The sequence below is a fragment of the Schistocerca nitens genome, chromosome 2, assembly GCF_023898315.1.
Source record: "Schistocerca nitens isolate TAMUIC-IGC-003100 chromosome 2, iqSchNite1.1, whole genome shotgun sequence".
NCBI lineage: Eukaryota > Metazoa > Arthropoda > Insecta > Orthoptera > Acrididae > Schistocerca > Schistocerca nitens.
In genome coordinates, this window is record NC_064615.1 from 519,584,428 (window position 1) to 519,608,315 (window position 23,888).

General features: G+C 38.8%; 1 protein-coding gene across 1 annotated transcript in view; it reads right to left on the reverse strand.

Annotated features, from left to right (window-relative positions):
* The window catches only part of LOC126236501 (uncharacterized), a 314,789-nt gene that overhangs the window by 116,728 nt on the left and 174,173 nt on the right, over nucleotides 1-23,888 (reverse strand). The window contains exon 6 of the mRNA XM_049945857.1: nucleotides 21,232-21,438. Coding sequence (XP_049801814.1) covers nucleotides 21,232-21,438 — 207 coding nt within the window. The remainder of the gene's footprint in view (nucleotides 1-21,231; nucleotides 21,439-23,888) is intronic.

Sequence of the window (23,888 nt, forward strand, 5' to 3'; positions counted from 1 at the left end):
ACACAGACACCCAAATGCACACTCCCATCTACACAGCAAGACTTATTATTGATACTTGATTATTGAAAGCAGTTACCTGAGCTTGTGGGGGAGGGGAGGGCATAGGGAAGGACACAAGGAAGGGGTAGGGTTTGTCTTTGGACAAATAACATCACAGCTGTAGAGAGAGTACAACAAAAAGAAATGTAGAGATGGGATAGGGGGAACTGAGGGGGAAGAAGGTGAGAAATTTGAAGAGGAAAACGGACAAAGGGGAGGGAGGGAGAAGAGAGAGGGGTTGAAAAGGGAGAGGAGGACACGGAGAAAGAGGGGGGGGGGGAAATGTGGAGGAGGGGAGAGAAAGAATAGTGGGAGAAGGCAGTGCATTGTCTGGATAGAGAAGAAGTGGCATGGTATGGACAGAAGAGAAAAGAGTAAAGGTAAGGTGAGGCAGTCGGAACAGGTTAGTGGAGGTTTAGGCCAGGGGGATTGCGAGAACACAGGATGGCAACTACACAAATCAGAATTCTCTCTACAACACATCCCGCATTCTTGCAATCCCCCTGGCCTGAAGCTCTGTTAACTTGTTCCCATTGTCTCATATTGATTCTATTCTGTCCACACCACTCCTTCTCCATCCAGATCATGCACTGACTTCTCTCACTACTCTTTCTCTCCCATTCCCCCCTGCAGGCTTTCTCCCTCTCCAATCTCCTTCTCCCATTTCAATTCCTGTCCCTGCGCCCTCCCTTCCCTTTCTCCCTCTTCATCTTCACCTTTCTCACCTTTTTCCCCTCTCCAGCTTTTCAACTTTTCTCCCCAGTTCCTCCCCTCTCCCTCTTCCTACATCTCTCTTCATAGTGCCCTCTGCACTTTTCTTGACTTGTTGTGCAGTCATGAAGTCATTTGTCCAAAGACCTGCCTCTTTCCTGCTACCCCTTCCTTGCATTCTTCCCTACCCCATACTCACCACCATCAGCTCAGGCAACTGCTTTCAATAATCAAGTATCAATACTTCATCTTGCTGTGGACACGGGAGTGTGTGTTTGGGTATTTCTGTGGTTATGTGTGCACTACTGCTGGAAAAACTAGTGTGAATAGTTTCCTATTATGTGTCACTGTGCTCCATATGTTGATGCACTATAAGTGAGTGGTTGCCTATCCCTTATTTAAGTTATTACTCCATCCAGAAATTTTCGTTATTGTTTTAATGAGATTCTTTTTGCTAACCTTGATTTCTCCACAGAACATCTCTTCAAAGGAGGAAGTTTGCTTAGTTTCATGTTTCTATCTTGAGTGAAGCACTGCTGCATAACTGTAGTACTCGAACACTGAATGTTTGGCACATGACGAGGTATCTTTGAAGTAAATACATTTCTATGATACTTCAATTTGTCATGTTTTTTAGAAATTTCCATAATTGTCAGTTCTTTCACATTTTTGTTGCTGTTTGTCCTATATCCTGTTGTGATTATTTTTGGAAGCTGCAGTTCAGCAGGTTCAGATGTACTGTACAACACCTCATTTCCACAATGACTATCTATTTCTGTGTTAGCTCTCACTTTAGGTTCACTATGTTCATTGTTCTGAGTACTTTCATTGTGATGATCTTGATACACAGAGCCACTGTATTCTAAATCTTGATGTATATTGCTGTCAGCATGTTTCTGCTTGACTTTAGTTTTTTCACGATGAACACTCTGAGAATTTTTGCACTTCATATGTTCAGTTTGTCTTGGATGAAGATGAGGCAATGAGGTAGGAAGATTTTTTGTATGTTTATTGCCACAGTTTTTGTCATCACGCAATACTGCTCCATCATCTACACTTTTCCAATCAGATATTTTCCCAGGACTTTCAAAATTATGTTGGCTTGCTTTAGAATTATTGTTAACATTCTTATTGGCCATTAGCTGATGCTTATCTGTTAAACAGTTTTCAATGGGGCCATTATACAATTGTTTTGAGATGGGTTCCTCTTGATTAACCCATTCTAGGCATATTCTATGCTCACTTTCTAGAGCTTTTACATTGTGGGGTGGTGGGCTGAAAGATATTTTGCAATCACTCTCCTCAGCACATGGCTTTTCTGGGTAGTCTGTCACTACATTAGCATTTATAAAGTCAGTGACAAAAGATATACTCTGCATCTGAGGAGTGTTTGAATTGTTGGTAAAAACTTCACTGTTGTTTTTTGCACTATGTATATGTGCTTCATTGTGCTGTTCTGATGTCGAACATCTTTTAGCTGTTTCTAACAAGCCAGAATTTTCATGAAAACTAGTGTCTTCTGCATGAACATGTAGGTCAACATGAGACTGCACAGTGTACAATCGCTGTAATTCTGATTCCACATTATTACTTTTATGTATAACATTAGTAGTGCTATTATATCTATCATTCTCAATGGGAATTTTGTCATCTCTGGGACTTAGGACAAAATTTTTGTTTTGCTCAGCAACTTCATATACTTTGCTTCTAATTATAGTATTATCACAAATTTTAGTTTGAGTTACATGAACATTTTTCACAATTGATGAATACTTCAACTCCTGCTCAACATTGTCTCCCATCAACAAGTTAGACTGATTTTGGTTCATCACCATTTTGTTGCCAGGAGAGGTAACAATGGACAAGTTATCTTCATACACATCTCTGGATGCAGTAACTGCATAAAGTGTGTCATCATTCTGAGAAACAGATTGAAAACAAATTTCCTGATCGTTACTTTCCATGTCATCATTGTTGTTATCATTTTGGTTTCTGTCATCTTGGTAAGTTGTGTCGATTTCTAACCTTTCCTCCCCTAATGCAATTAAATTTTTATCATTCATTTTTTCACTATCTTTGTTGCTTTCTGATGTATAAAATACTTCAGAATACTTTCTGTTACTTACTGCTTCTTTTTCATCACTGAAGTGACTATTTTTAAGACAAGACAGAGACAAGCTGGCACTTGCTTCCTTAATAGTAACCTTTTCTTTTCTTTGTTGCACTCTTAAAATCTGCTGTTTATCCATATCTACAGTAATGTTATTTTCAGAATGTACATCACTGGACTTATACAGGTTTAGGGAACTTTCTTGATTGCAGTCTATGTCTTTGTCTTCCTTGGTACTAATTTTAAGTACAACATTCCAATCTGGAAACATTTTGTGCAAGTATTTAATTTTATTTACATTAAATAACTGAACATTTCTTTCGTTACTAATAGTAATGTTCTGTTTCCCATGCATTACTTTGACAATTTTTTTCATGTTTTTTTTCAGAGTATTAAGGGATGATGTTGGAAGTCCATACTTTTTCTTTAATAAGCCTGCATTCTTTTTACCAGGTCTATTAAATATATGTTTGTTTTTTATATATATCAAACACTTTCTCATATTGGATGTGTTGCTCGTATTAAATCCACTATTATCAGCATGGATACAGTTAAATCGATTAATTTTAGAAATACCTGAAAATACGTGATCATCATTCTTCACACAGTGACTGTTGTATTTCAATTTATCTGGTGTAATGTCTATTAATTCTCTCAGAGAATTGAAATTTGAAAATGATTTACTTTTCTTGAAATGTGGTGTGGATAATTTTAGTGATAAATCAGGTACAGATCTGTGTTTAATTAGATGATAATTAGGAAATTTAATTTCATTTAATTCGTCATAGGTTGAACTCTCATTACAGGCAGGTGCTTCTATATGACTGAAAGACAGAGAATCTGTGTAATGACAGAAAGGAATTTCTGCAATTGTGTTTACATTGTCTACTTCTTCTTTCTGCAGCACAGCAATTAATGGTGTATTCATGTCACATTCTATTACCTCACTGGATGGATTTTCCACAGATATTGTATTCAATATATCATGGTGTTGGTCATCAACAGAAACTCCACAAAGTACCTTTTTCTGACAATTCTCATCTTCAGAAAAATCATCAGATAGAATGTCCTTATCTTTGTTTTCACATTTACTTTCATTAGCAATGGCGGACACAACAAAGCTTGTACTGTTAACTTCATGGTCAGCTGAATAAGTGTTTTGCTCCACATAATTTTCAGTGTTAGTATTTAAATATTCTCCTATTTCATTACAAATGTTAAGCATCTCTTGTGAATCAAGTATGTCTGCTGATGAGACAGAGAAAGTACCCAATTCCAACTCTGTATCTGGCAGTTCTTCTGTTATAAACATTTTTTCACTTGGCTTAGCCATGCTTCCTTCATTAACTCTATGTGAGCCAATGGAACTTGCTGGGGCTGATGGTGGCGAAGATAAATTTAAATGATTACTGCAGTCATCAGTAGTCTGTACTTCCTTTTCATTTTCTGAAAAGAATGAATACGAGTCCAAAGGCTGTGTTTCTCCTGCATTAGCTTTGGCCTGTATATGAGTCATGGCTAACAGCACAGAACTGTTTAATTTTTTCTCACAACAATCCAATGGGGTTTCATACTCTAAATGCACATTGGTTTCATTGTTAAATGACTGGCATAATTCTATGGATGGGGGTGTTGAAAGTACCTCATGAATGTCAACATTTAAGCTGTCAGTGTTTACAATCCTCTGTGCTTTAGTATCACATTCAAATGAGCATGAATGTAAACCTGAACACTGTGCATCAGTTATATTAGCCTTATACTGCACATCAGTCATACATGACATAATAGAATCAGTTACCAGTACTTCACTCCTGTTACAATCAACTGGGATATCACATTTTATTTGCACATCAGACTCACAGTTGACAGAACAGAGTGATTGTAGGTTTACATTCTTTGAAAATCGTTCATTAATGTCCAAATGTAAGTAAGCAGTGTCTACATTAGCCTTGGCCTCTACAGTAGTCATAGGTAATATTGCAGAATTATTTACCTTACTACCATCACCATCAACTGGAGTTCTGCATTTTATTTTTACATCGGATTTATTATTTACGGAACAGGGTGATAAGACATTTGTATGCTCTGAAATGTTTTCATGAATTTCCAAATGTAAGTGATGTGTGTCCACATTAGCACTGGATTCTACAGAAGTCATGGGTAACACTGTGCAATCATTTACTTTACTCCCATTACAGTCAACTGGAGTGTCACACTGTATTTCTGCAAGAGATTCACAGGTGACAGAACAAGGCAACTGTAGTTTTGGATGCTCTGAAAATTTTTCATGAATGCCAAAATATAAATTATCTGTGTCCACATTCCTTTCGACTTCAGTTGTGTCTTCTAAATATGACGAACTCAGATCACAGTGCTCCTTTTTAATTCCACCAGCCTTTGGCTGTATAGCAGTTTCATCTGATATTACATCTTCATTTAATTTTCTCTCATTATAGTCAACTACATTTACAGATTTTATATGAAAATGAGACTTACAGTTAACAGAATTGAACCTTTCTATATTTGGAGATTCTATATATTCTCCATGAATATCAAGAGCAAGGACTTGCATGGCTGATGTTATATCTCCTGTAGGTACAGGAGATTTCTGGCATGGAATATTCCTAGGAAAGGAAATAGGTTTTCGATTTTAAAGGTTGAATGAAAAAATAAGAAAAATCAAAATAAATTTAAATATTTTTGATATTATAAATATATCAGGAAACAAGGTAAGATAAGAGAAAATCAAACACTGGAAACACCAGGTTGGAATATCAACTATGTATGGAAAAAATAAATTGCTACTTACCATAATGATGACATATTAATGTGCAGACAGGTATATTCACAACTTTTACAGAAACCAGATTGCAGTAATAAGAGTTGCAGGACATCAATGGGAAGCTGTAGATGTGGAACAAGTGACACAAGGTCGTAGCCCATTCCAAAAAGTAAAACAAAGGTAATGGAGTGTAATCAAATTAAAACAGGCAATGTTGAGGGCATTAGATTAGGAAATGAGACATTAGTAGACAATTTCTGCTATTGGATAGTAAAGTAACTGTAGATAGGACATAAAATACTTACTGGCAATAGCAAGAAAAGTAATACTGAAAAAGAGGAATTTATTAACAGCTAACATCAATATAACTGTCAGAAAGACTTTTCTGGAGTGTTGCCTTGTACAGAAGTTAAGTGTGGACACTAAGCAGTTCAGACAAGAAGAGAGTACAAGCTTTCGTAATGTGGTGCTATAGAAGGATGTTGAAGATTAGGGAGATAGATAGAATAACAAATAATGAGATAGTGAATCTAACTAGGGAAAAAAGAGATTTATGGCACAACTTGATTTAAAGGATGGGTCAGCTGATAGAACACATCATGAAGCTTCAAGGAATAGTTAATTTTGCAATGGAGAGATATGTGGGGGTAAAAACTGTAGGAGACCAAGGCATGAATACAGTAAGCAGGTTCAAATGAATGTAGGTTGCAAAAGTTACCAAGAGATGAAGAGGCCTGCACAGTACAGACTAGCACAACAGTTGCATCAAACCAGTCTTAGGATTAAAGACCACAACAGCAATACTTAATTATCTTTTGGTTGACTCATTACCTCCCATATCATGTGTAATTAATTGATATTCTAAACAACTTATGAGTGGCCGAGACCACTTATTGAATGGCAAAAGGAATTGAGTCATCAACATGTACACACAAAAGGGAAAGAAAACTTGCTAGCATTCGGAATAAATCCTTTGATGAACTAGAGCACATACACATGCACAAAACACATGCATGTGCATGCACACACACACACACACACACACACACACACACACACACCTGTGCTCCTGCATTATGCCAGATTGACACACAACACCAAGACTGCATTTTGGCATGTGGACTTGGCTGGGGCGGGCATCATGTTGGGTGGAACAGATAGAGAAGACAGAACCAGGAGGCAGGAAAAGGGGCTAGGAATGAGTAATTAGTGGCTCAGAGGGAGGCGGCAAGTTTGATGGCTAGGAACGTGGGAGGAAGGGGTGGCATATGCAAGGGCTAGGCACATGATGCATGAGTACCGTAGCTGGTGAGGTGTGGTGCATGATGGAGGTGACTTGGAGGTGTGAATTTGAATGGGGCGGCAGGACAAAGGAAAGGGGGGGGGGGGGGACTGTTGGATAGATAGCATGGGGTGAGTGCGTAAGTGGATATTGAGGAGAGGATGGTTATGGTTACAGGAGTGAAGGATGTATTAAAGGATAACCTCCATCTGCCTAGTTCAGAAAAACTGGTGTTAGGGGAAGGATTCTGATGGCTTGGGTTCTGAAGCAGCCTTTGAACTTGAGCATGTTGGTCTCAGGTGCATACTGTGCCACTGAGTAATCAACTTTATTCTTTGTCACAGTTTGGAGGTGTCCACTAATTCTGCTAGACAGCTGACTGGTTGTCATACTGACATAAAAAGCTGTCCAGTGATTTCAGCAGAGCTGGTATATGATATGGCTGCTTTCAAAGGTGGCCCTGCCTTTGATATGATAGAATAAGCCTGTGACCGGAATAGAGTTATTCTTGCAACAATCCTTCGCTCCTGTAACCTTCCTGGCCTCCATCTCCATTTACCCACCGTCCCCAAAGACTCTACCAAAGAGTTTCCTCCTCCTCTACTCTGTCACCCCTGCTAATCCATATCATTTTCATCATGCACTGCAGTTTACCAGCTCCGGTACTCATGTATCATATGCCTAGCCTGTGCACCTGCTATCTTTCCGTACCACATCCTAGCCAGCAAACTTGCTGCTTTTCTCTGAGCTGCTAACTACCCACTCCTAAACCCTCCTCCTGCCTCTGTTGCCCAATACCAACCCCATCTGACACAACCCACATTCCAATCTAGTCCACCTGTTGAAATGCAGTCCCAGCATTGTGTGTCCAGCCAACACAATAACACAATGCAGGGGCACGTTGGTTGTGTGTTTGTGTGGTTGTGTGTGTGTGTGTGTGTGTGTGTGTGTGTAGTTTGTCAAAGTATTTATTCTGAAAACTAACATGTTTTCTTTTCTTTTTGTATGTGCCTGTCAACGATTCAATGCTTCTACTGTTTAGTGAGGGATCTCCTTTACTTCTAAATTATTTATATCATTTCCTTAGTATATAAATTGGGATTTTAGTTTGTTCAGCTTTCGTTCATTAATGGATCTGATTACCCTTCATGATAGGTATCTGTTTTATTACATACAGCAATTCTGAGCTAGACCCCTTCATGGCCAGAAATACCTAGTTTAATTGTATTATATTGCTTTCTGCTTAACTGAAAATACAGATATTACCCAGACTTGTGGTAAAACTAGAGGGCTTGTCATTTATACAGTAAAAGTTTAGTGACCATTATATATTAAGTAAATAGCTTATACTTCTAGTTTTAAACCTAATTGAGCCTTGTTGGCTTGTACTGATTTCTCTTCTGTGCGACTTCCTCTGATTGGATCCTCCTTTGTTCACCTAGTGGCACTGTTGCTATACTGTAGATGGTAGGCCAAATTTTTGCAGTGCAGGAGTCTTTTCTGAAAAGCACTGGGAGGAAGTTGGGGATCCGAGCTGAAGTAGTTGGGATGATGGTTGGTTGATTGTGCGCGAAATGACCAAAGGCTCCATTCTGCGAGAGACTGATGGCTATTGGTTTTCCATCGAAACTGTGATGCTGCCACCACCCATTGTGTTGCTGCCGTCAAAGTGACCTCTTGGTAACTAGCATCAGTTGGCCATTCACTTGCAAAATCTTCCCTTGCCTGTGATTTCATTGGGAATGATTGGTTGTCTTAGCGGATGTGTTTGAGTATTTTGGCCATTTCTGGGTTCTATGTGCCCCTCATTACCTACAATTCATCCCCGTAGCTGCACTGTGAGCAGTTTAATTATTGTTTGAGTTGCTTGTGGTATTGTTGTATTGTTTTTTGGTGGATCTGTGAAGGGATCCAACTAACAGGCGTCCTGTTGGGATATACAGGGCAATTATTGCACCAAGTTGTTAAAAACATTTTTAAAATCGTGTTTTAGAATAACAGCGGCCAACCAATGGGGTGTCTGTTAGTCCTAGCTGCACAGGGAGATGGCTGACATGTAGTGGTCTCTATGGACTGTTGATGAATGCCCTATGTTGGTAAGGTGCAGTAATTTTATCTAGTGAAATGTTTTGAACGAGTGGTCAATTTTAAGGCTGTCCGAGTACCGGACATGTGGAGGCAACTTGTTATAATTAACTTGGATTAATCTTGTGTTTGAATATTACCCTCTTGTTTAAACATTTGTCAATGTGTATTCAGAGTTCTGGGAACAAATAATAGTTTTATTGTAGTTATTTTTGACTTTTTCTTGGGTTTAAGTTTTGTAATCTTATTTAAGCTGAACAAATTTTCAGAAGGTTTCTGTGGTGAATTATTCTTGCATTTCACATGGTTACATCAAAGTTGATTCATCACTAATATCAGATTGTCAGTTTTGCAGGCTGGGAAAGTTAGGCATATTGTATGCTGACCTAGCACCTGGCTCTCCGACCAGCAAACAAATTGTTCCAGTGTCCCTCACCAGCTGGCTAACTTGCCGACAGTAGAGGGAGCGGGTGTGGTTCTGGGCAGAGAGTAGTACTAGGAGCTCACTGGGATCGCTATTCCATGCCAAGTTGCGTCTACGGATTGTCAGTCAGTTAAGTTCTTATGCTTACTGTGATGCTATGTCCTGGCCCGTTTAAGCCCCTAAAGGTCTGTTTTTACATTTGTTGTATTCCTGGTGGCCTCCACCGTGGCCTAGTCATTAGGAAGCAGGGCAATTACTCTCTTAAATTGTTCTGTAATAATTGTAAAATATATTTATCTATTTCACATTTTCTTAAATTTTTTAAAAAAGGAAATATTTTTAAGTCTTCTGGGGCTTTGTATTGATCGTGACCTTGTGGTCTACTTAAAAATTTCAAGGCAATTTCAAAGCATCTGGCACTTTGTGATTACTGAATTTGGTCTTATTGTATACTTTTTTTAAGAGAGAATTTTAAAGAAAATTTTAAGAACTCTAGCCCTCTGTGGTTATTGATGTTGATCCTGTTTTCTATTTATTTATTTATTTATTTATTTTTAAGGGGCTAATTTCAAAGCAAGGTTTTAAGCCCTTCTGGAGCTCTGTGATTATTGGTTGTAGTTAACTGGCTATTCGCTTCAATACATTGTAAACGACAATTTTAAACATTTTCATGAAATGGATCTAGACATTGTCAACCACAAGTGATATTGAACCTGAGGCTTGGCCCTTCCACAAATTCCTGCTGTCACCAATCAAAAACACATTTCAATGGCAGCAGACCATGGATTTTCTATTGTATGAAAGGGGGGGAGGAGAAGACTGAATCATATTACTGGTTAATACTTTTGTCTAATATTTGTCGAGGTTTTGTAGGGGCGTAGTATAATGCCAGAAGCAGCATTGGCCTGGCCTATTTAGAAAGGGACCAGCTTGAATATGAGCTTAAGTTATGGCGGCAACTACCAACCTGATTCATATTTCTTCCAACCTGATTGGCAAGTAGGTGCAGTGCTCTCTATTAGTTCTAGTGCTCTCAGTGAGCTTAGTCATAAAATTAAATTTATTAATGGGAATCAGCCGATTAGCAAGCAGGTAGCAAGAGTTCAGGTTAAACTTTTCCACTGGGGGAACCATATCTCTGATTTAACACTTCCCTCTTACTGAGGTGCAAGATGACATGGTTAGTCAGTCGATTTCTTACTCACATTAAGGATTTACAAGTAGCCACTAGTGCATTGACTTTAGAACAGTGGTTTGGAACCTTCCTTGGATCATTACCACTCAACGGAATTAGACATTGGCTAGTACCTCCCCCCCCCCCCCCCCCAACCTTCTCTTGCCCCCCCCCCCCCCCCCCCCGGAAACATTTTCGCCAATTTCAGCACCTAACTAAACTGTAGAATGAAAGAGTTTTCCTGGAACATTTTATTTTTAAAATGATGAAAGATGAATGATATTTAGTTTGTGCATGTGTGTGTGTGTGTGTGTGTGTGTGTGTGTGTGTGTGTGTGCTGCAAGTGCTAGCCACAAATCCTCCTCAGATAAGAAAGCTAACTCTCCACAATAAGGGTAGACTCTTGTTATGAAACAAACCCCATTTAAAATCAAAATTTAAAATCTGCGCACTATACTTGCGCACTTGATTTCTGCACTCCTTACTTCTGAACTGGCAAAACTGGAATACTTCAGACTGTTAATGCTTTGTGTTTGACCACAGCCACTAGTAGTAAAAGTAGTAGTGGTAGTAGTAGTAGTAGTAGTAGTAGTAGTAGTAGTAATAGTAATAATAATAATAATGTGCACAGCACTATAATAGCCCGTATGTTGCGTTGCTGTGTCATGCTGTCAATTAATTTATTTATCTGTGTCGAAGTGAGTATCTACAAACTTGGAGAGGACATTTTCTTGAGACATTTAGCATTTTTTTATGTTTGTGTCTCACTTTTATCATCAGCAATGTACGGGACAAAGTAGAACATGTGTGTACTGGGTGGAATATGTGAGGAACCTGCAAAATCCACTGCATTAATGCTACTAATTGAGTTCAAATAATTATTGACAGCTCATATAATCAATATCAGGGTATTACAAAATTGTCATAACAGTAAAGGTCTTCTGAAAATAATTTACTGTTGTGACTGAAACCCCATCAGATTGTTTAGTTTTTACCCCCAAAATTTTTCATTTTATTCCTCAGGGGGAAATTACCCCCAGATTGGGAACCACTGGCTTAGAAGGAGAGGCAAGTGGCACAGAGAGGGGTGGTGCTTCCAGGGACTTGTCAGGTAAGGCAGACCAGTATACTGATGCTTACCTTCGTGATAGATCAGCTGTAGAAACATTTGCTAACTTGCCTAACCCAATTATGTATTTATTTCAGGGAATTTCTGATCGACCATTGACCAACTGCGCCTGGTTGAAGAGCTACTATGCTAAGCGTCCATTTTGAGATTCTTGCTGTTGCCTTGCAGGTTCCCCACTCAGTTTTATTGCATTTATTATATCTTTTGACCAGAGGTTCACTGAGCAGTGTACTTTCAGAAATACTTAAGGAATGTGGCACTCTAAGAGATCTGAGGCATCATGTGATACAATTAAAGTTATCACCACCCATTCGTAATAAATTACAGCATGACCCTTGTTGGCAGGTATAAGGGCCTACTGAGAATTTACTCTAATACATAGAGCGTGAGTGCATAGCAGTTGTTGCTTTGCAGATGACAGTCACAGAACATGACAATGTGTTCAACATTCCTAAGGCATGAGACCGGAAGATCGGTCATGATCTACATTCACCCAGAAGCCCACTACATTTTCTGAACTAAACTAATTGTTGTCTTCCATGGAGTCTTTGTGGTTTGCAGATGAGCAGTGCAACCAGCAAAATGGGCCAGAGTCGGAATTCCAAGTGCAAGGTAGCAAACCCCCATTGGTTACCATTTAAGCATGTTTCCAGTGTGGAAAATGGGATCATCTGGTGCATGACCTTCAGTTGAGTGAGGCTCAAGACCTAACAGATGATGCCATATGCGCCGAACTGAGACCGGTCAGTGTAAACCTCCTAGTTGATGCGCTCATGTCTGCAGCATTCATGGTTGTACCTTGCCATATGTTTATGCTCAACTTAACCAGGAACCAGTCTGTGGCCTGTTAGACTCAAGCAGTTCAATTTCTTTGTTAGATTACCATTGGTATTTGGAATACAGTGGGTTATGTAGAATGCCCCCTTTGTGTACCACTCTTCAGAGATTTTGGGCACTTAATGACCAAGTGTTATCTTTGATAGGTGAGGTGCACGGGAAACTAACCATTTGTGATTTTCCATGGCCAATTAAATTGGTTGGTGCTTGGTTTTGCCAGTAAGACCTTTTCCTCTAAATATCGTCCTTTGTCATTGTCATAGCAGTGGCAAGGTCAAACTACTTCACTCATGCCACACTGAGTTTGTCGTTAACCATCATGAACAAGGTCAGGCCCACCAGCTGTTAAGATCTTGGGAGACTACCTGCAGTCGTCACTCACTATATATGGATAATGGACAAAATGCAGTATAAAATTCATTTATTGGATGATGTCCTGAGCGGCAAGCTCCCTATCATTTGTCACCCAACAAAATGAGGATATTGCAGCAGAAGGTGAACCAAATGTTGAAGGATGGGGTTATCAGGTCATCCACTTCACCTTAAGCGCCACCCATTTTCCCCATTTTTCTTGTTCCTAAGGGACAAGGCAATGATTTTAGTCCGGTAGTCAATTACAGGCCCGGTCATCCTTGAATCCATACCACTGCCTTACTTACACAATTATTTCACTTGGTTCTCTGGGTCCAGCTATTTTACTGTGCTTGCTCTTACCCAAGCCTATTCTCAGATACCACTTATTGAGGATTCCAGGTAGGTGACAGCATTATGTACCGAGTGGAACTTGTATGAGTTCAATTGGGCTTATCTACTGAGGCAGCAGTCTTGTCTCATCCATTGGACCATGTGTTTGGTGATCTCAAGTTTAGCTGTGTGTTTAACTTTCTAGATGACGTTTCCATCTATAGTTGTTCTTTTCACCAGCAAATGTGTCACATTCAGGGGGTGTTGCCACAGCTTCGGGCAGCTGGGTCAACAGTTACACCATCTGAAGTCACCCCAGCTAGACATCAGAGCTCCTTCCTGGTTTCAGAGGATTGGATCAGATTTGACTAAGACCGTGGCAAAATACTCAATAGACTCACTGCCGCCATACCAACAGTCATAATAGAGGGAGGCAGCTCACTCGTGTAATAGCTGGGGATCAAATTTTTGTCCACGAATTCATCTCTGGGGGTAGTAGCAATGCCAGTGTTTCTAGGAAGCTTGCACCACATTTTCTAGGATCTTATCAGGTCCTCCAGGTGTAAAGGTTCTGTTAACCTTTTAGTCCATAATCCAGATAGCAGTAGGACCTCCCGAGTACACATCAGTCAAATTAAACAAGCCAAATAGAGCCACTCCAGTCCCCCACTGCCCTGTCAGGAATAAACTGTGGGGGGTTATTGTTTCAATGGGGCAGCTTGAGCCGTGTTGGCTTGTATCAATTTCTCTTTTGGGAGACTTCCTCTGTTTGGTCTCTCCTCTGGTCATCCAGTTGCACTGCTGCCGTGCAATGGACAGTGGGATGAATTTTTGCAGCATGTGAGTCCCTTTTGGACAGTGCTGGGAGGAAGTTGGGGCTCTGAGCTGACACAGTCAGGACAATGGTTGGCCAATTGTGCGGGAAGTGACCAAAGGCTCTGGTCCGCAAGAGGCTGAAGGCTATTGGTTTTCCATCGAAACTGTGTTTCTGCTGCTGCCTGTTGCGCTGCCACTATTGTGTTCCCATTAATCAAAGTGACCTCTTGGTAACGAGCTGGTTATTCACTTGCAACCTTTTCCCTTTCCTGTGATTTCATCGGGAACGGCCATTGGTTGGTTGTTCAGTCATCTTAGCAGACGTCATGTATTAGGTCTTTTGGCCACTTCTAGGTTCTGCGTGCCCCTCATTACTTCCAATACATCCCTGTTGCTGCACAGTGACTAGTTTTAGTTTTGTTTGAGTTGCTTGTGGTACTGTTTTTTGGTGGATCTGTGAACAGGTTCTACTTATAGGAGTCTTAAATAGGATAGACAGGACAATTATTGCACCAAGTTGTTAACTTTTTTTTTTTTTTTGAACTGTGTTTTAGAATTACATTGGCCATCAAATGGGGTGTCTGTTAGTTCTAGCTGCACAGGGAGATAGCTGTCATATAGTGGACACACTGGACTATTGATGAATGCCCTGTTTCGTAAGGTGCAGTATTTCTGTCTAGTGAAATTTTTGAATGAGCAGTCAATTTTAATGCTGTAGGAGTACTGGATTTGAGAGGCAAGTTGTTGTAATTAACTTGGATTAATCTTGTGTTTAAATATTACCCTCCTGTTTAAATGTTGGTCAGCTTGTATTCATAGTTCTGGGGACAAATAATAGTTTTATTACAGTTACCTTAAATTATTTCTTGGTCTTAAGTTTTATAATCATATTTAAGAGTGTGTTTCCTTCTTCTTCTTTTCTTTTTTTTCTTTTTTTTTTTAAAAAAAAAGCAGAAAGGGGAACAAATTTTCAGAAGATTCAAGTGGGGAATTATCCCTGTGTTTTATGTGATTACTGTCTAAGTTGACCTAACACTAATACCAGATTGTCAGTTCTGCAGGCTGGGATAATTATCTGCATTGTATGTTGACCCAGCTCCTGTCTGACCAGTCAACAAACTGTTCCGGTTTGTTTCACCAGCTGGACAACCTGACAATGGGAGAGGATGTGGACATGGATCTAGGTGGAAGTGAGTACTAAAAGCTCACTGGGATCACTATCCCGTGCCAAGTTGCAGTTGCAGATTGTCAGTCACCTGAGTTCTTATGCTTACTGTGTCACTCTGTCCTGGCAATCTTCTTAATTTTCCATTTCTCATTAACTTTGCCCTTTCCTGCCTTCCCCTTCCAGAATCAAGCATCAAAATTGTGCAAATAGGAAGGTTGGAAGCCACCAGACAGTTACTAAATTTCACCACGTTAAACTCTTTGCAAGTTTAATTTTCCACAGAGATATATTTGACCTTGTCGTGATACTTAAAATTTCAAGGCAATTTCTAAGCCTTCTGGCACCTGGTGGTTATTGATTTTGATCTTCCTGAAAAAAATTTTTAAGAGACAATTTTAAAGTAAATTCTAAGCCTTCTGGCACTCTGTGATTATTGATGTTGATCTTATTGTAATTTTTCTTTAAAAAAAATGGGATTAATTTCAAAATAAATTTTTAAGCCCTTCTGGTGCTCTGCGATTATTGGTTGTTGTTAACTGGCTTTTTGCTTCATTCCATTGTAAAGGAAAATTTTAAATGCTTTCATGAAATAAATGTAGACATTGTCAACCACAGGTGATGTTGAACCAGGTTCTAGGCCCTTCCATGATTTCCTGCTGCCACCAACGGAGAACACATTTCACTAATATTGATGTCACCAGATACTACCACTCTGCAATTTTTATTTTTGACCCACAATGCTGTCAGTTCCTCAAGTTCTCCTATGAACAAGTCTCATTTTGATTGGGATGATGATGTACAGATGCAGCTATAATTTTTACTTTTGGAAACACTGCACTGCAGCTAAAAAAAATTCTATACAAAGGTCACTTGTATATGTAAGTCCATAATTTAGAGTAAGTATTTTAGTGATATAGACAGTTATATAGAGCAGTTTATTTCACCCAGTAAAGTTAATAGTTAGTGGAAGGATCAGTAAATATGGTGGATGAGTCCCCTTGGTATAAAGAATATTGCAGTCTTCCAAACCTTTTGTTGCCACTTTCTAATAAGCTATCATTGTTCACATATTCCAACTCTTGCTGATTAATGCACACAGGCAATTTGTAATTTTTGTCATCTGCCATGATGTGTAGACAGTTTTCCAGCAAGGAGAGCATATAACATTAGTTCAGAGGAGTTGCAGCTAATCATAATTGCTTATCATTTTTGGGGTAAAGCAGTGCCTGCCAAAAGCTACAGCACTTCAATTAAAAGGTTCATAGTAAAAAGAATCATCTAAAGCACAAATAAAATTGAAAAAATGCTTTACAACAAAAATAAATTAATACTTTTTTCTTCTTATTGAAACTAATCATAGCAATCCGAAGATGAATAAAGCAAAAAATTGTTGTCATCTCAATAATAGCAACTAAAGTTAGATAAAAAAGAAAGAGAGAGAGAGAGAGAGAGAGAGAGAGAGAGAGAGAGAGAGAGAACATATAGAGATGGAGAGAGAGAGAGAGACCAGATAGAGACGAAGAGAGAGAGAGAGAGAGAGAGAGAGAGAGAATACACTGCTTCTGTTTGTGTGGGACTTAATTCTTCATTTTCTCCAATAATTAATTTGCTTATAAACTTCATGAAAAACTGAATATAATAAAGAATTTGTTAGCTTTTCACTTCACATTATTTGATGAAAACAGAGAGAAATAAAGATATGCATGCATATTTCTCTGTGAGCCCAGTGTGAATGAACTACTTTTCCTTTGCTTCTCTCAACATCCATAACACTGTGTTTTCTTGCAGTTAAGTGACAATTAGTTCTATGTAAGCTCAAAGTTGACGTTACCCACTTCTCTGTTTACTACATAAATCACATTACGTTTCATACCATTAGCAATGACACTTGTGATATCTGTAAAAAGAAAAATTCTGAATCATTTGTCCTACTTAGTGACAGATCATTGGGGTATAATATGAACAGCAGTAGACACAGAATAGAAACTCGTGGCACACCAGTCTTGCAGCATTCTAGTGAGTTTCAAATCAGGTTGTATGTTTGGGCATTGAACACAACATTCTGATTCCTGTTTGGTAGATATGAATGAAAGAATCAGTGAGCACGTCTCTAATCCAAATGCTCCAAACTAAATGAAATTATAATTGATTCAACTGCTTTAACTGAATTAAGAAACTACCTGCTACTCTCAAATTGTCATTTGGTGCTATGAGTACATTACACGCCAAACAATAAATTGTATATACTGTTGTCTCTGCCTTCCTGAATCCAAACAGCAACCCTGACAATGAATTTTGTGTGTGGAAATTAGTTTCTATTCTCATACTACTATCCTCTCAAAAACCTTCAAAAACACAGTTTGTAAGATATGATGCATATCCTCCTTAATATTAACATAGCACAGCAGAGCATACTTATTTCTACAAACAATGTAGAAAGTAACTGGCTGTGTCATGTCAACAATGCACTTATATGAGCTTGCCAACCAGCACTGTGCGCTGGCAGCAGTTCTGTTCTGACTTTGGTCCTGCCTGCTGTTCAGGCTTTTTTTCCTGACCATTGTCTTAGCCTGACAAGTGCTTGGTTTAATCCTTGAATTTCTCTCTGTAGTGTATATTCATAAGAAAATTGCTTTGCTCTTCAGTAGTTCTTTAGTCACACATGAACATGAAATTGTTGACAGAAAGTCACAGTAAAAATCTGTGCTTCTGTTCTTAATCAACCAAGGAGTCCCAATATCCAAGTAATAAATACCACAAATCTTCTTGCTGTGGTAGCCTCTGAAAGTGGTCTACATATTCTGAAGCAAAAGGGAGTGTTACAATGTCGCAATATGGGCTTTGACTCTGACACCAAGCAATCTTAGGAGATGACCGACCCATAGAACCAATGAATAAGCGTGTCAGCATCTGCACAGCTGTGCTTCATACAGAAATTAGGACAAAGTTGATCAGGGAGGAACTAGGGAAAGTGATTAGGACACTGATTCTTTCCAATTGTCAATATATCTGTGAATATAGTGATAGCCAGTGTAATGGTATGGTGGAGTTAAGAATCAGTGAAGATGGAATGGTGAACATGTCGGAAAAGAATTGGGAAGTACAAGCAACTGAAAACATCCTAATAAATTCTAAATTTTCTGGACAAGAGTGAGATTCTGGAATTGGAAGTGATAGTGTAATTAGTGAGTAACCAATGATGCAATCCTTGACTTCACTACTCATTGCAAACTAATAGTAGATAATGGTGGTAATGAATGCCTAATGAAAATTCTGCAGACTATTAAAGACAGGCATGACAAATTAAGATATTTTTTTGCAGCAAGTGAGAAAAAGTCAGGGGTTCACTAATGAAAGTTCTTAAGAATAATAACTAAGAACTTTGAGAAAAAAATTAGTGGAAAACAAGGACAAGTTTCAAGGGCTAAAAAAGAAACTTGTAGAATACAATATCTGGTGCAAAGAAAGAACAACAAATTTGTACAAGCAGAATACGAAGCAAGACAGCAAAATTAGAGAAACAAAAGGTGTCTGCCAGACAAATAAAGAATCATTAATTAAAATCATCAGCAGAGTTCAAAGTCATTGTTACACCAAAATCTATCATGTAAGACTTCAATGAATGCAAATACACTGATCAGCCAAGACGTTTTGACCACCTACCTGACAGCCAGTATGTTCACCTTTGGAATGGATATCAATGGCATCACGGCAGGGAAGCAATGAGGCTTTGGGAGGTTTCTGGAGGGAATTAGCACCACACCTGCACACACAAGCCACCTAATTCCCACAAATTCAACGAATGGGGGTGATGAGCTCTGAAGCCGCGTTCAATCACATCCCAGATGTTTTTGATCACGTTCAAATCTAGTGAGTTGTGGGCCAGCACATCACCTGGAAATGCAACTGTGTTCCTCAAAACACTCTATAACACTCCTGGCCTTGTGACATGGTGCATTATCTTGTTGAAAAATGTCACTGACGTCAGGAAACATGATTGTTATGAAGGGGTGTACATGGTCTGAAACTAGTGTACAGTACTGCTTGGCACCATAGATGCCCACAAGTGTTCCCGAGAGCATAATGGAGCCACCACCAGCTTGTCTCTGACCCGCAGTACAGAAGTCAAGGAGCTGTTCCCCTGAAAGACAACGAATTGCGCTCTCCCACCAGCACGATGAAAAAGGTATCGGCATTCACCAAACCATACAATGTCCTCCCACTGCACCAACATCCAGTGCCAGTGGTCACATGCCCATTTTGACACTGTGGTGATAACATTGGCACACGCATGGGTCATTGGCTGCGGAGGTCCATCGTTAGGAGTGTTCGGTGTAGTGTGTGTTCAGACAAACTTGTACTCTGCCCAGGATTAAAGTCTGATGTTAGTTCCACCACAGTTTTCTGCCTGCCCTGTTACACCTGTCTGCCCAGCCTATGATGTATGACATCCGTAATGAGGGGTGGCTTCCCCAACCTCACCATGTCTGGACATGGTTTCACCTTGATTTCACAATGTATTGAATGCACTCACCACAGCACTCATCAAACACCTGACAAGTCATGCAGCTTCCAAAATGCCCGTGCCAAGCCTCCAGGCCATCATGGCCTACCCTCAGTCAAACTCAGATTGTACACTGTGCATGTGTCTGCCTAGCAGTTATTCCTCACCAGGTGATGCTGCTATTGCCTGGACAGGTTTATATTGATGTAGATTGGTGGTCATAACGTTCTGGAAGATAAGTGTATATGTACAATTTCCAAAACTGGTAATAATTCATATGCCAGAGGTAGCCTAAATGGTTTTTCTAGGTTATATTTCCATCCAAGATCACAATTCTCTATCCTGTTCATTATTTTTTGTAAGTTCTCAGTAGTAACTCATGAAAATATAATTGCAACAGTGTTAAGAACTGCCACACTGAGTGATACCAGATGACAGTGAGTTCTCTCAAGGTTCAGGAGGTAACAGTCTGTCAGTAGTAACTGATGATACTGATCATAAGTAGTATATGGCTGTCAACCTATCACAGCTATGCAGAAGGAAAGAACAATGAACATGACAGTCTATATATTGGAAGTTCCAGGCCTTTTATAGGATGTTTACTCTCACCATATTCGGATTGCTAAGTTCTCTGAACAACTTACTAGAGCCTCAGTGGATGAGTGTGTTCATTGATATCTGTTAAAGAGGTGATCAATGACACCAAAATGAGGGTGCTGTGAATCTTTGGAAGGCATAGTAATAAACAAGACTCACAGATATTAAAGATTCTATTCACCATCAATTATTTTTTGTAACAGTATAATACATTTCTCACTTCAATCTTTGAGTTGTTATCTTCTACCACACCAATATCTGTTCCATCAGTTAAGCTAGATCCAATTCCTTATACTACACATTCAGTCACCACCTCCTCTCAGCAGGCAAGAGAACTGAATCTGCACATTTCGATAAAGCTTGGACGGAGGTGTTTGTCAACAATGAGCCACTTTGGACATAAAGGCTCCGTACTTCTTTAGTAATGGTTGTAAATGATGAACCACCTATGACGGAAAGTTATAATTACTTTTCAGAATACCAGAACTTGTTTTCATCACTTCATAGCCCATGCCCAAATTAGGCTGCATGTGTCATAAATTACTCGCTGCTTTAAATAAATCCACATTTACAGGCAACTCATTCTTATCTCAAATGGGTTTATTTTTACACTGACTAGGAGATCAAAATTGGGAAGCATAATGACAATGGTATGCCCGTAGCTAATTTCACTTCTGGTACAGCCACAGGATCAAACGTAAGATAAAATTTGGTTTAAGAATATGCAAAAGTCTTATTAAGATTATCCATGCAGAAGATACTAGAAAGAAAAGTCTATTGGAGGAGAGAGTAAAATAAAAGTGAGTATCAAACTAGCAAAAATAAAACAGAAAAGATTCAGATATACATCAATTTTTAAAAATAACAGGAGGAACAATCAGACTCTTACCTGTGGGAATGTGCATTATCATTTTCAGTCTTATTTGGCTGTGGAGCAGATTTTGAATTTTCTGCTGGCTTGTTATCTAATGTTGCTGGCCTTTTCCCTCTTGAAATTCCATGTTGGTTATTAATTATTGTTTTCTCCTCCTTCTTTGCTTTAGTTTTGTTTGTCTGTGATGAAATTTGTTTTCTTTCACTGATGGCACTTTTAACACTGTAAGGAAAGGGAAATGGATGAACATACGTTTCAGTCTGTTATTTCTCTGACCTACAAAGACATAAATGTGTGTAATAGAGAAATTTTTGGAATCTATTAAACTGATAGCTGCACTACATGTGCGAAAAATCAGTTACATATTTAATGAGAAAAGCAAGAATAAATAAGTGTAAATTATTTAAATAAGATGAAATCTGACTTAAAAAGTACATCTATGTAATTATTAAAAAATCATTAGTTTATATAAAATACATAATAATAATTGTATGTAATTGCCTACAAGTGTATAAAATTCTGAAGACAGAATCATAAACAGTGGATGATATATTCAGTATGTCTTGTGCTTCATTAGTGAACATTCAGTGTTGGGTACACTATTACACATACTGTAAGAGGTAAAGTGGTATGTTTCAGTAAAAGCATTTTGTATTCAAGATGAAACGTGTGTGTAAATTTTCAAGGCAACATCTGAGTGAAAGCTATTGGGTTATGGATTGGGTCACTGCTTATAAAGTTCATACACTGCCAATTAAAATTATTTCAGAGATTTTCCATATTATTGAGGATGTATGGAATGGAATCCAATTGTTGACAAACTTCGTGTTCTCCATAGCCTGCGTAGTTCTGTGATGGAACTGTGGGAAGACAATTAAACTGATATTGATGTGGCGAGTTTTCACCATGGAGGGCTTGCGGTGCAGCAGAATTGAATGCGCTCAAGTAGCGCATGTGCAGCGCCAAGTGAATCCACCACACATGTGCTGGTGGGGCCTTAAATACCAGAGCTCAGGAAGCTTTCGCCAGTATCACTGAAGATGGCCAGAAGACTCTGTGCTGAAATATTGTGGCAGAAAGTTACAAAAATCTGGCAGTTCTCCCGAAATTTTATGGAACTGTATTGAAAATACTTTTACAGACTTTGAGGGCATATTTCTCATACCAAAGTAAAGAAAAAAGGAAAAATATCTATATAAACATGTACACAAAATTTCTCTGTTAATGAAGAAATTTTTTTGTTAATAAGTGATAAATGAAAGGCCACAGAACTTACTTAACCTTCCTTATCTAACCATCATATTGGTAGTTGTCATTACATGCATCTAAAACAAGATGACAGAAATGTGCTGGAGTGTCATCTATACAAGGTTTGGCTAAAAAATAACAGAATTAAGGATATAATGTTCTTTATTTTTACTTCTTTGCAACTTTTACATTATCTCCTTTAGAATACTCCCCTCCACAATGCTCTGCCTGCTTCATGCAAATTTTCCACTGTTCAAAGAAAAGTTTTTTTCTGTAAGCATGTTCATGATCTTCATCAATTTTTCTTTCACCGCTTCATCTGTCTCACATTTCTTCTGTCAGTGGAGATTTCACTTTAGGGAACAGGAAAAAGTCACACAGAGCAAGATCTGGTGAGTAGGGTGTCCGTCCCAACACCGAAATCTTGTGCTTAGCCAAAAATGAGTTGGCAATCAATGCAGCATGGGACATGGCATTGTTCTGATACAGAATCCATGACTTGTTTTTCACAACTCTGGACAATTTCTTCTTATCCATTCACAGAACATAGATAGGACTTCAAGAAAATATTCCTAATTCAATTTGAATTTCCTAATTTCAGGCATCCACTTCAAATACACAGTCACCATGGATGTAATAGAAGACAATCATTGCTTTGAATTTTGACTTTCATATTCAAGCCTTCTTCAGTTTCAGTGAATTGGGGCTCTCCCAGTGCATTAATTGGTGCTTAGTTTCTGGATCGTAACTGAGAAAACACATCATGCTATTACTTGTTTTCGGAGTGCCAACACAAATGTTCATTCTCTTTTTGTTTTTGAAAATGTTCATGTAAAATCTGCTGAACAGTTTCTTTGTTGTTTCTTACAATATCAGCAATGCACAAACACTAAACTCATGGTATTTTTAGATTAACTCTTCAATTTCTTTCAACATTTTCACCTGTAGTTACTGTTGAGGGTCAACCTGCATGTGGTTCATCTCCCATCTCTTATCATCACTCTTTGGACCACTTAAAACACTCAAAAACTGGAGTGCGTCAAAGACATTCGTCATTGTATACTTGTTTAAACGATTAATGGGCCTCTTTGGAGATTTCCCAAGTTCCACTAAAATTTTCACATTAATCTGTTACTCTTTCAAAACATCAAGCATTATTTTGATGGGCTGTGGATACATAATCTAACAAAAAGAAAGGCCACAACCAGACTGAGAGGTCATCAGGCGAAAAGGTTACAGGAATGGAGAGGTGAGATGTCATATGACTCAGCAATGTAGCAATTGACCTTGAGACCCACACTTTTTGTCTGTTAAATAACCTGTCACATTAATTTTTTAGCAAACCTCATATTAATAAACAGCTAACTTGGAACACGTTCCCAGTTGCAGATTGACTATCCAACAGGGTCCAGGGAAACAAAAGT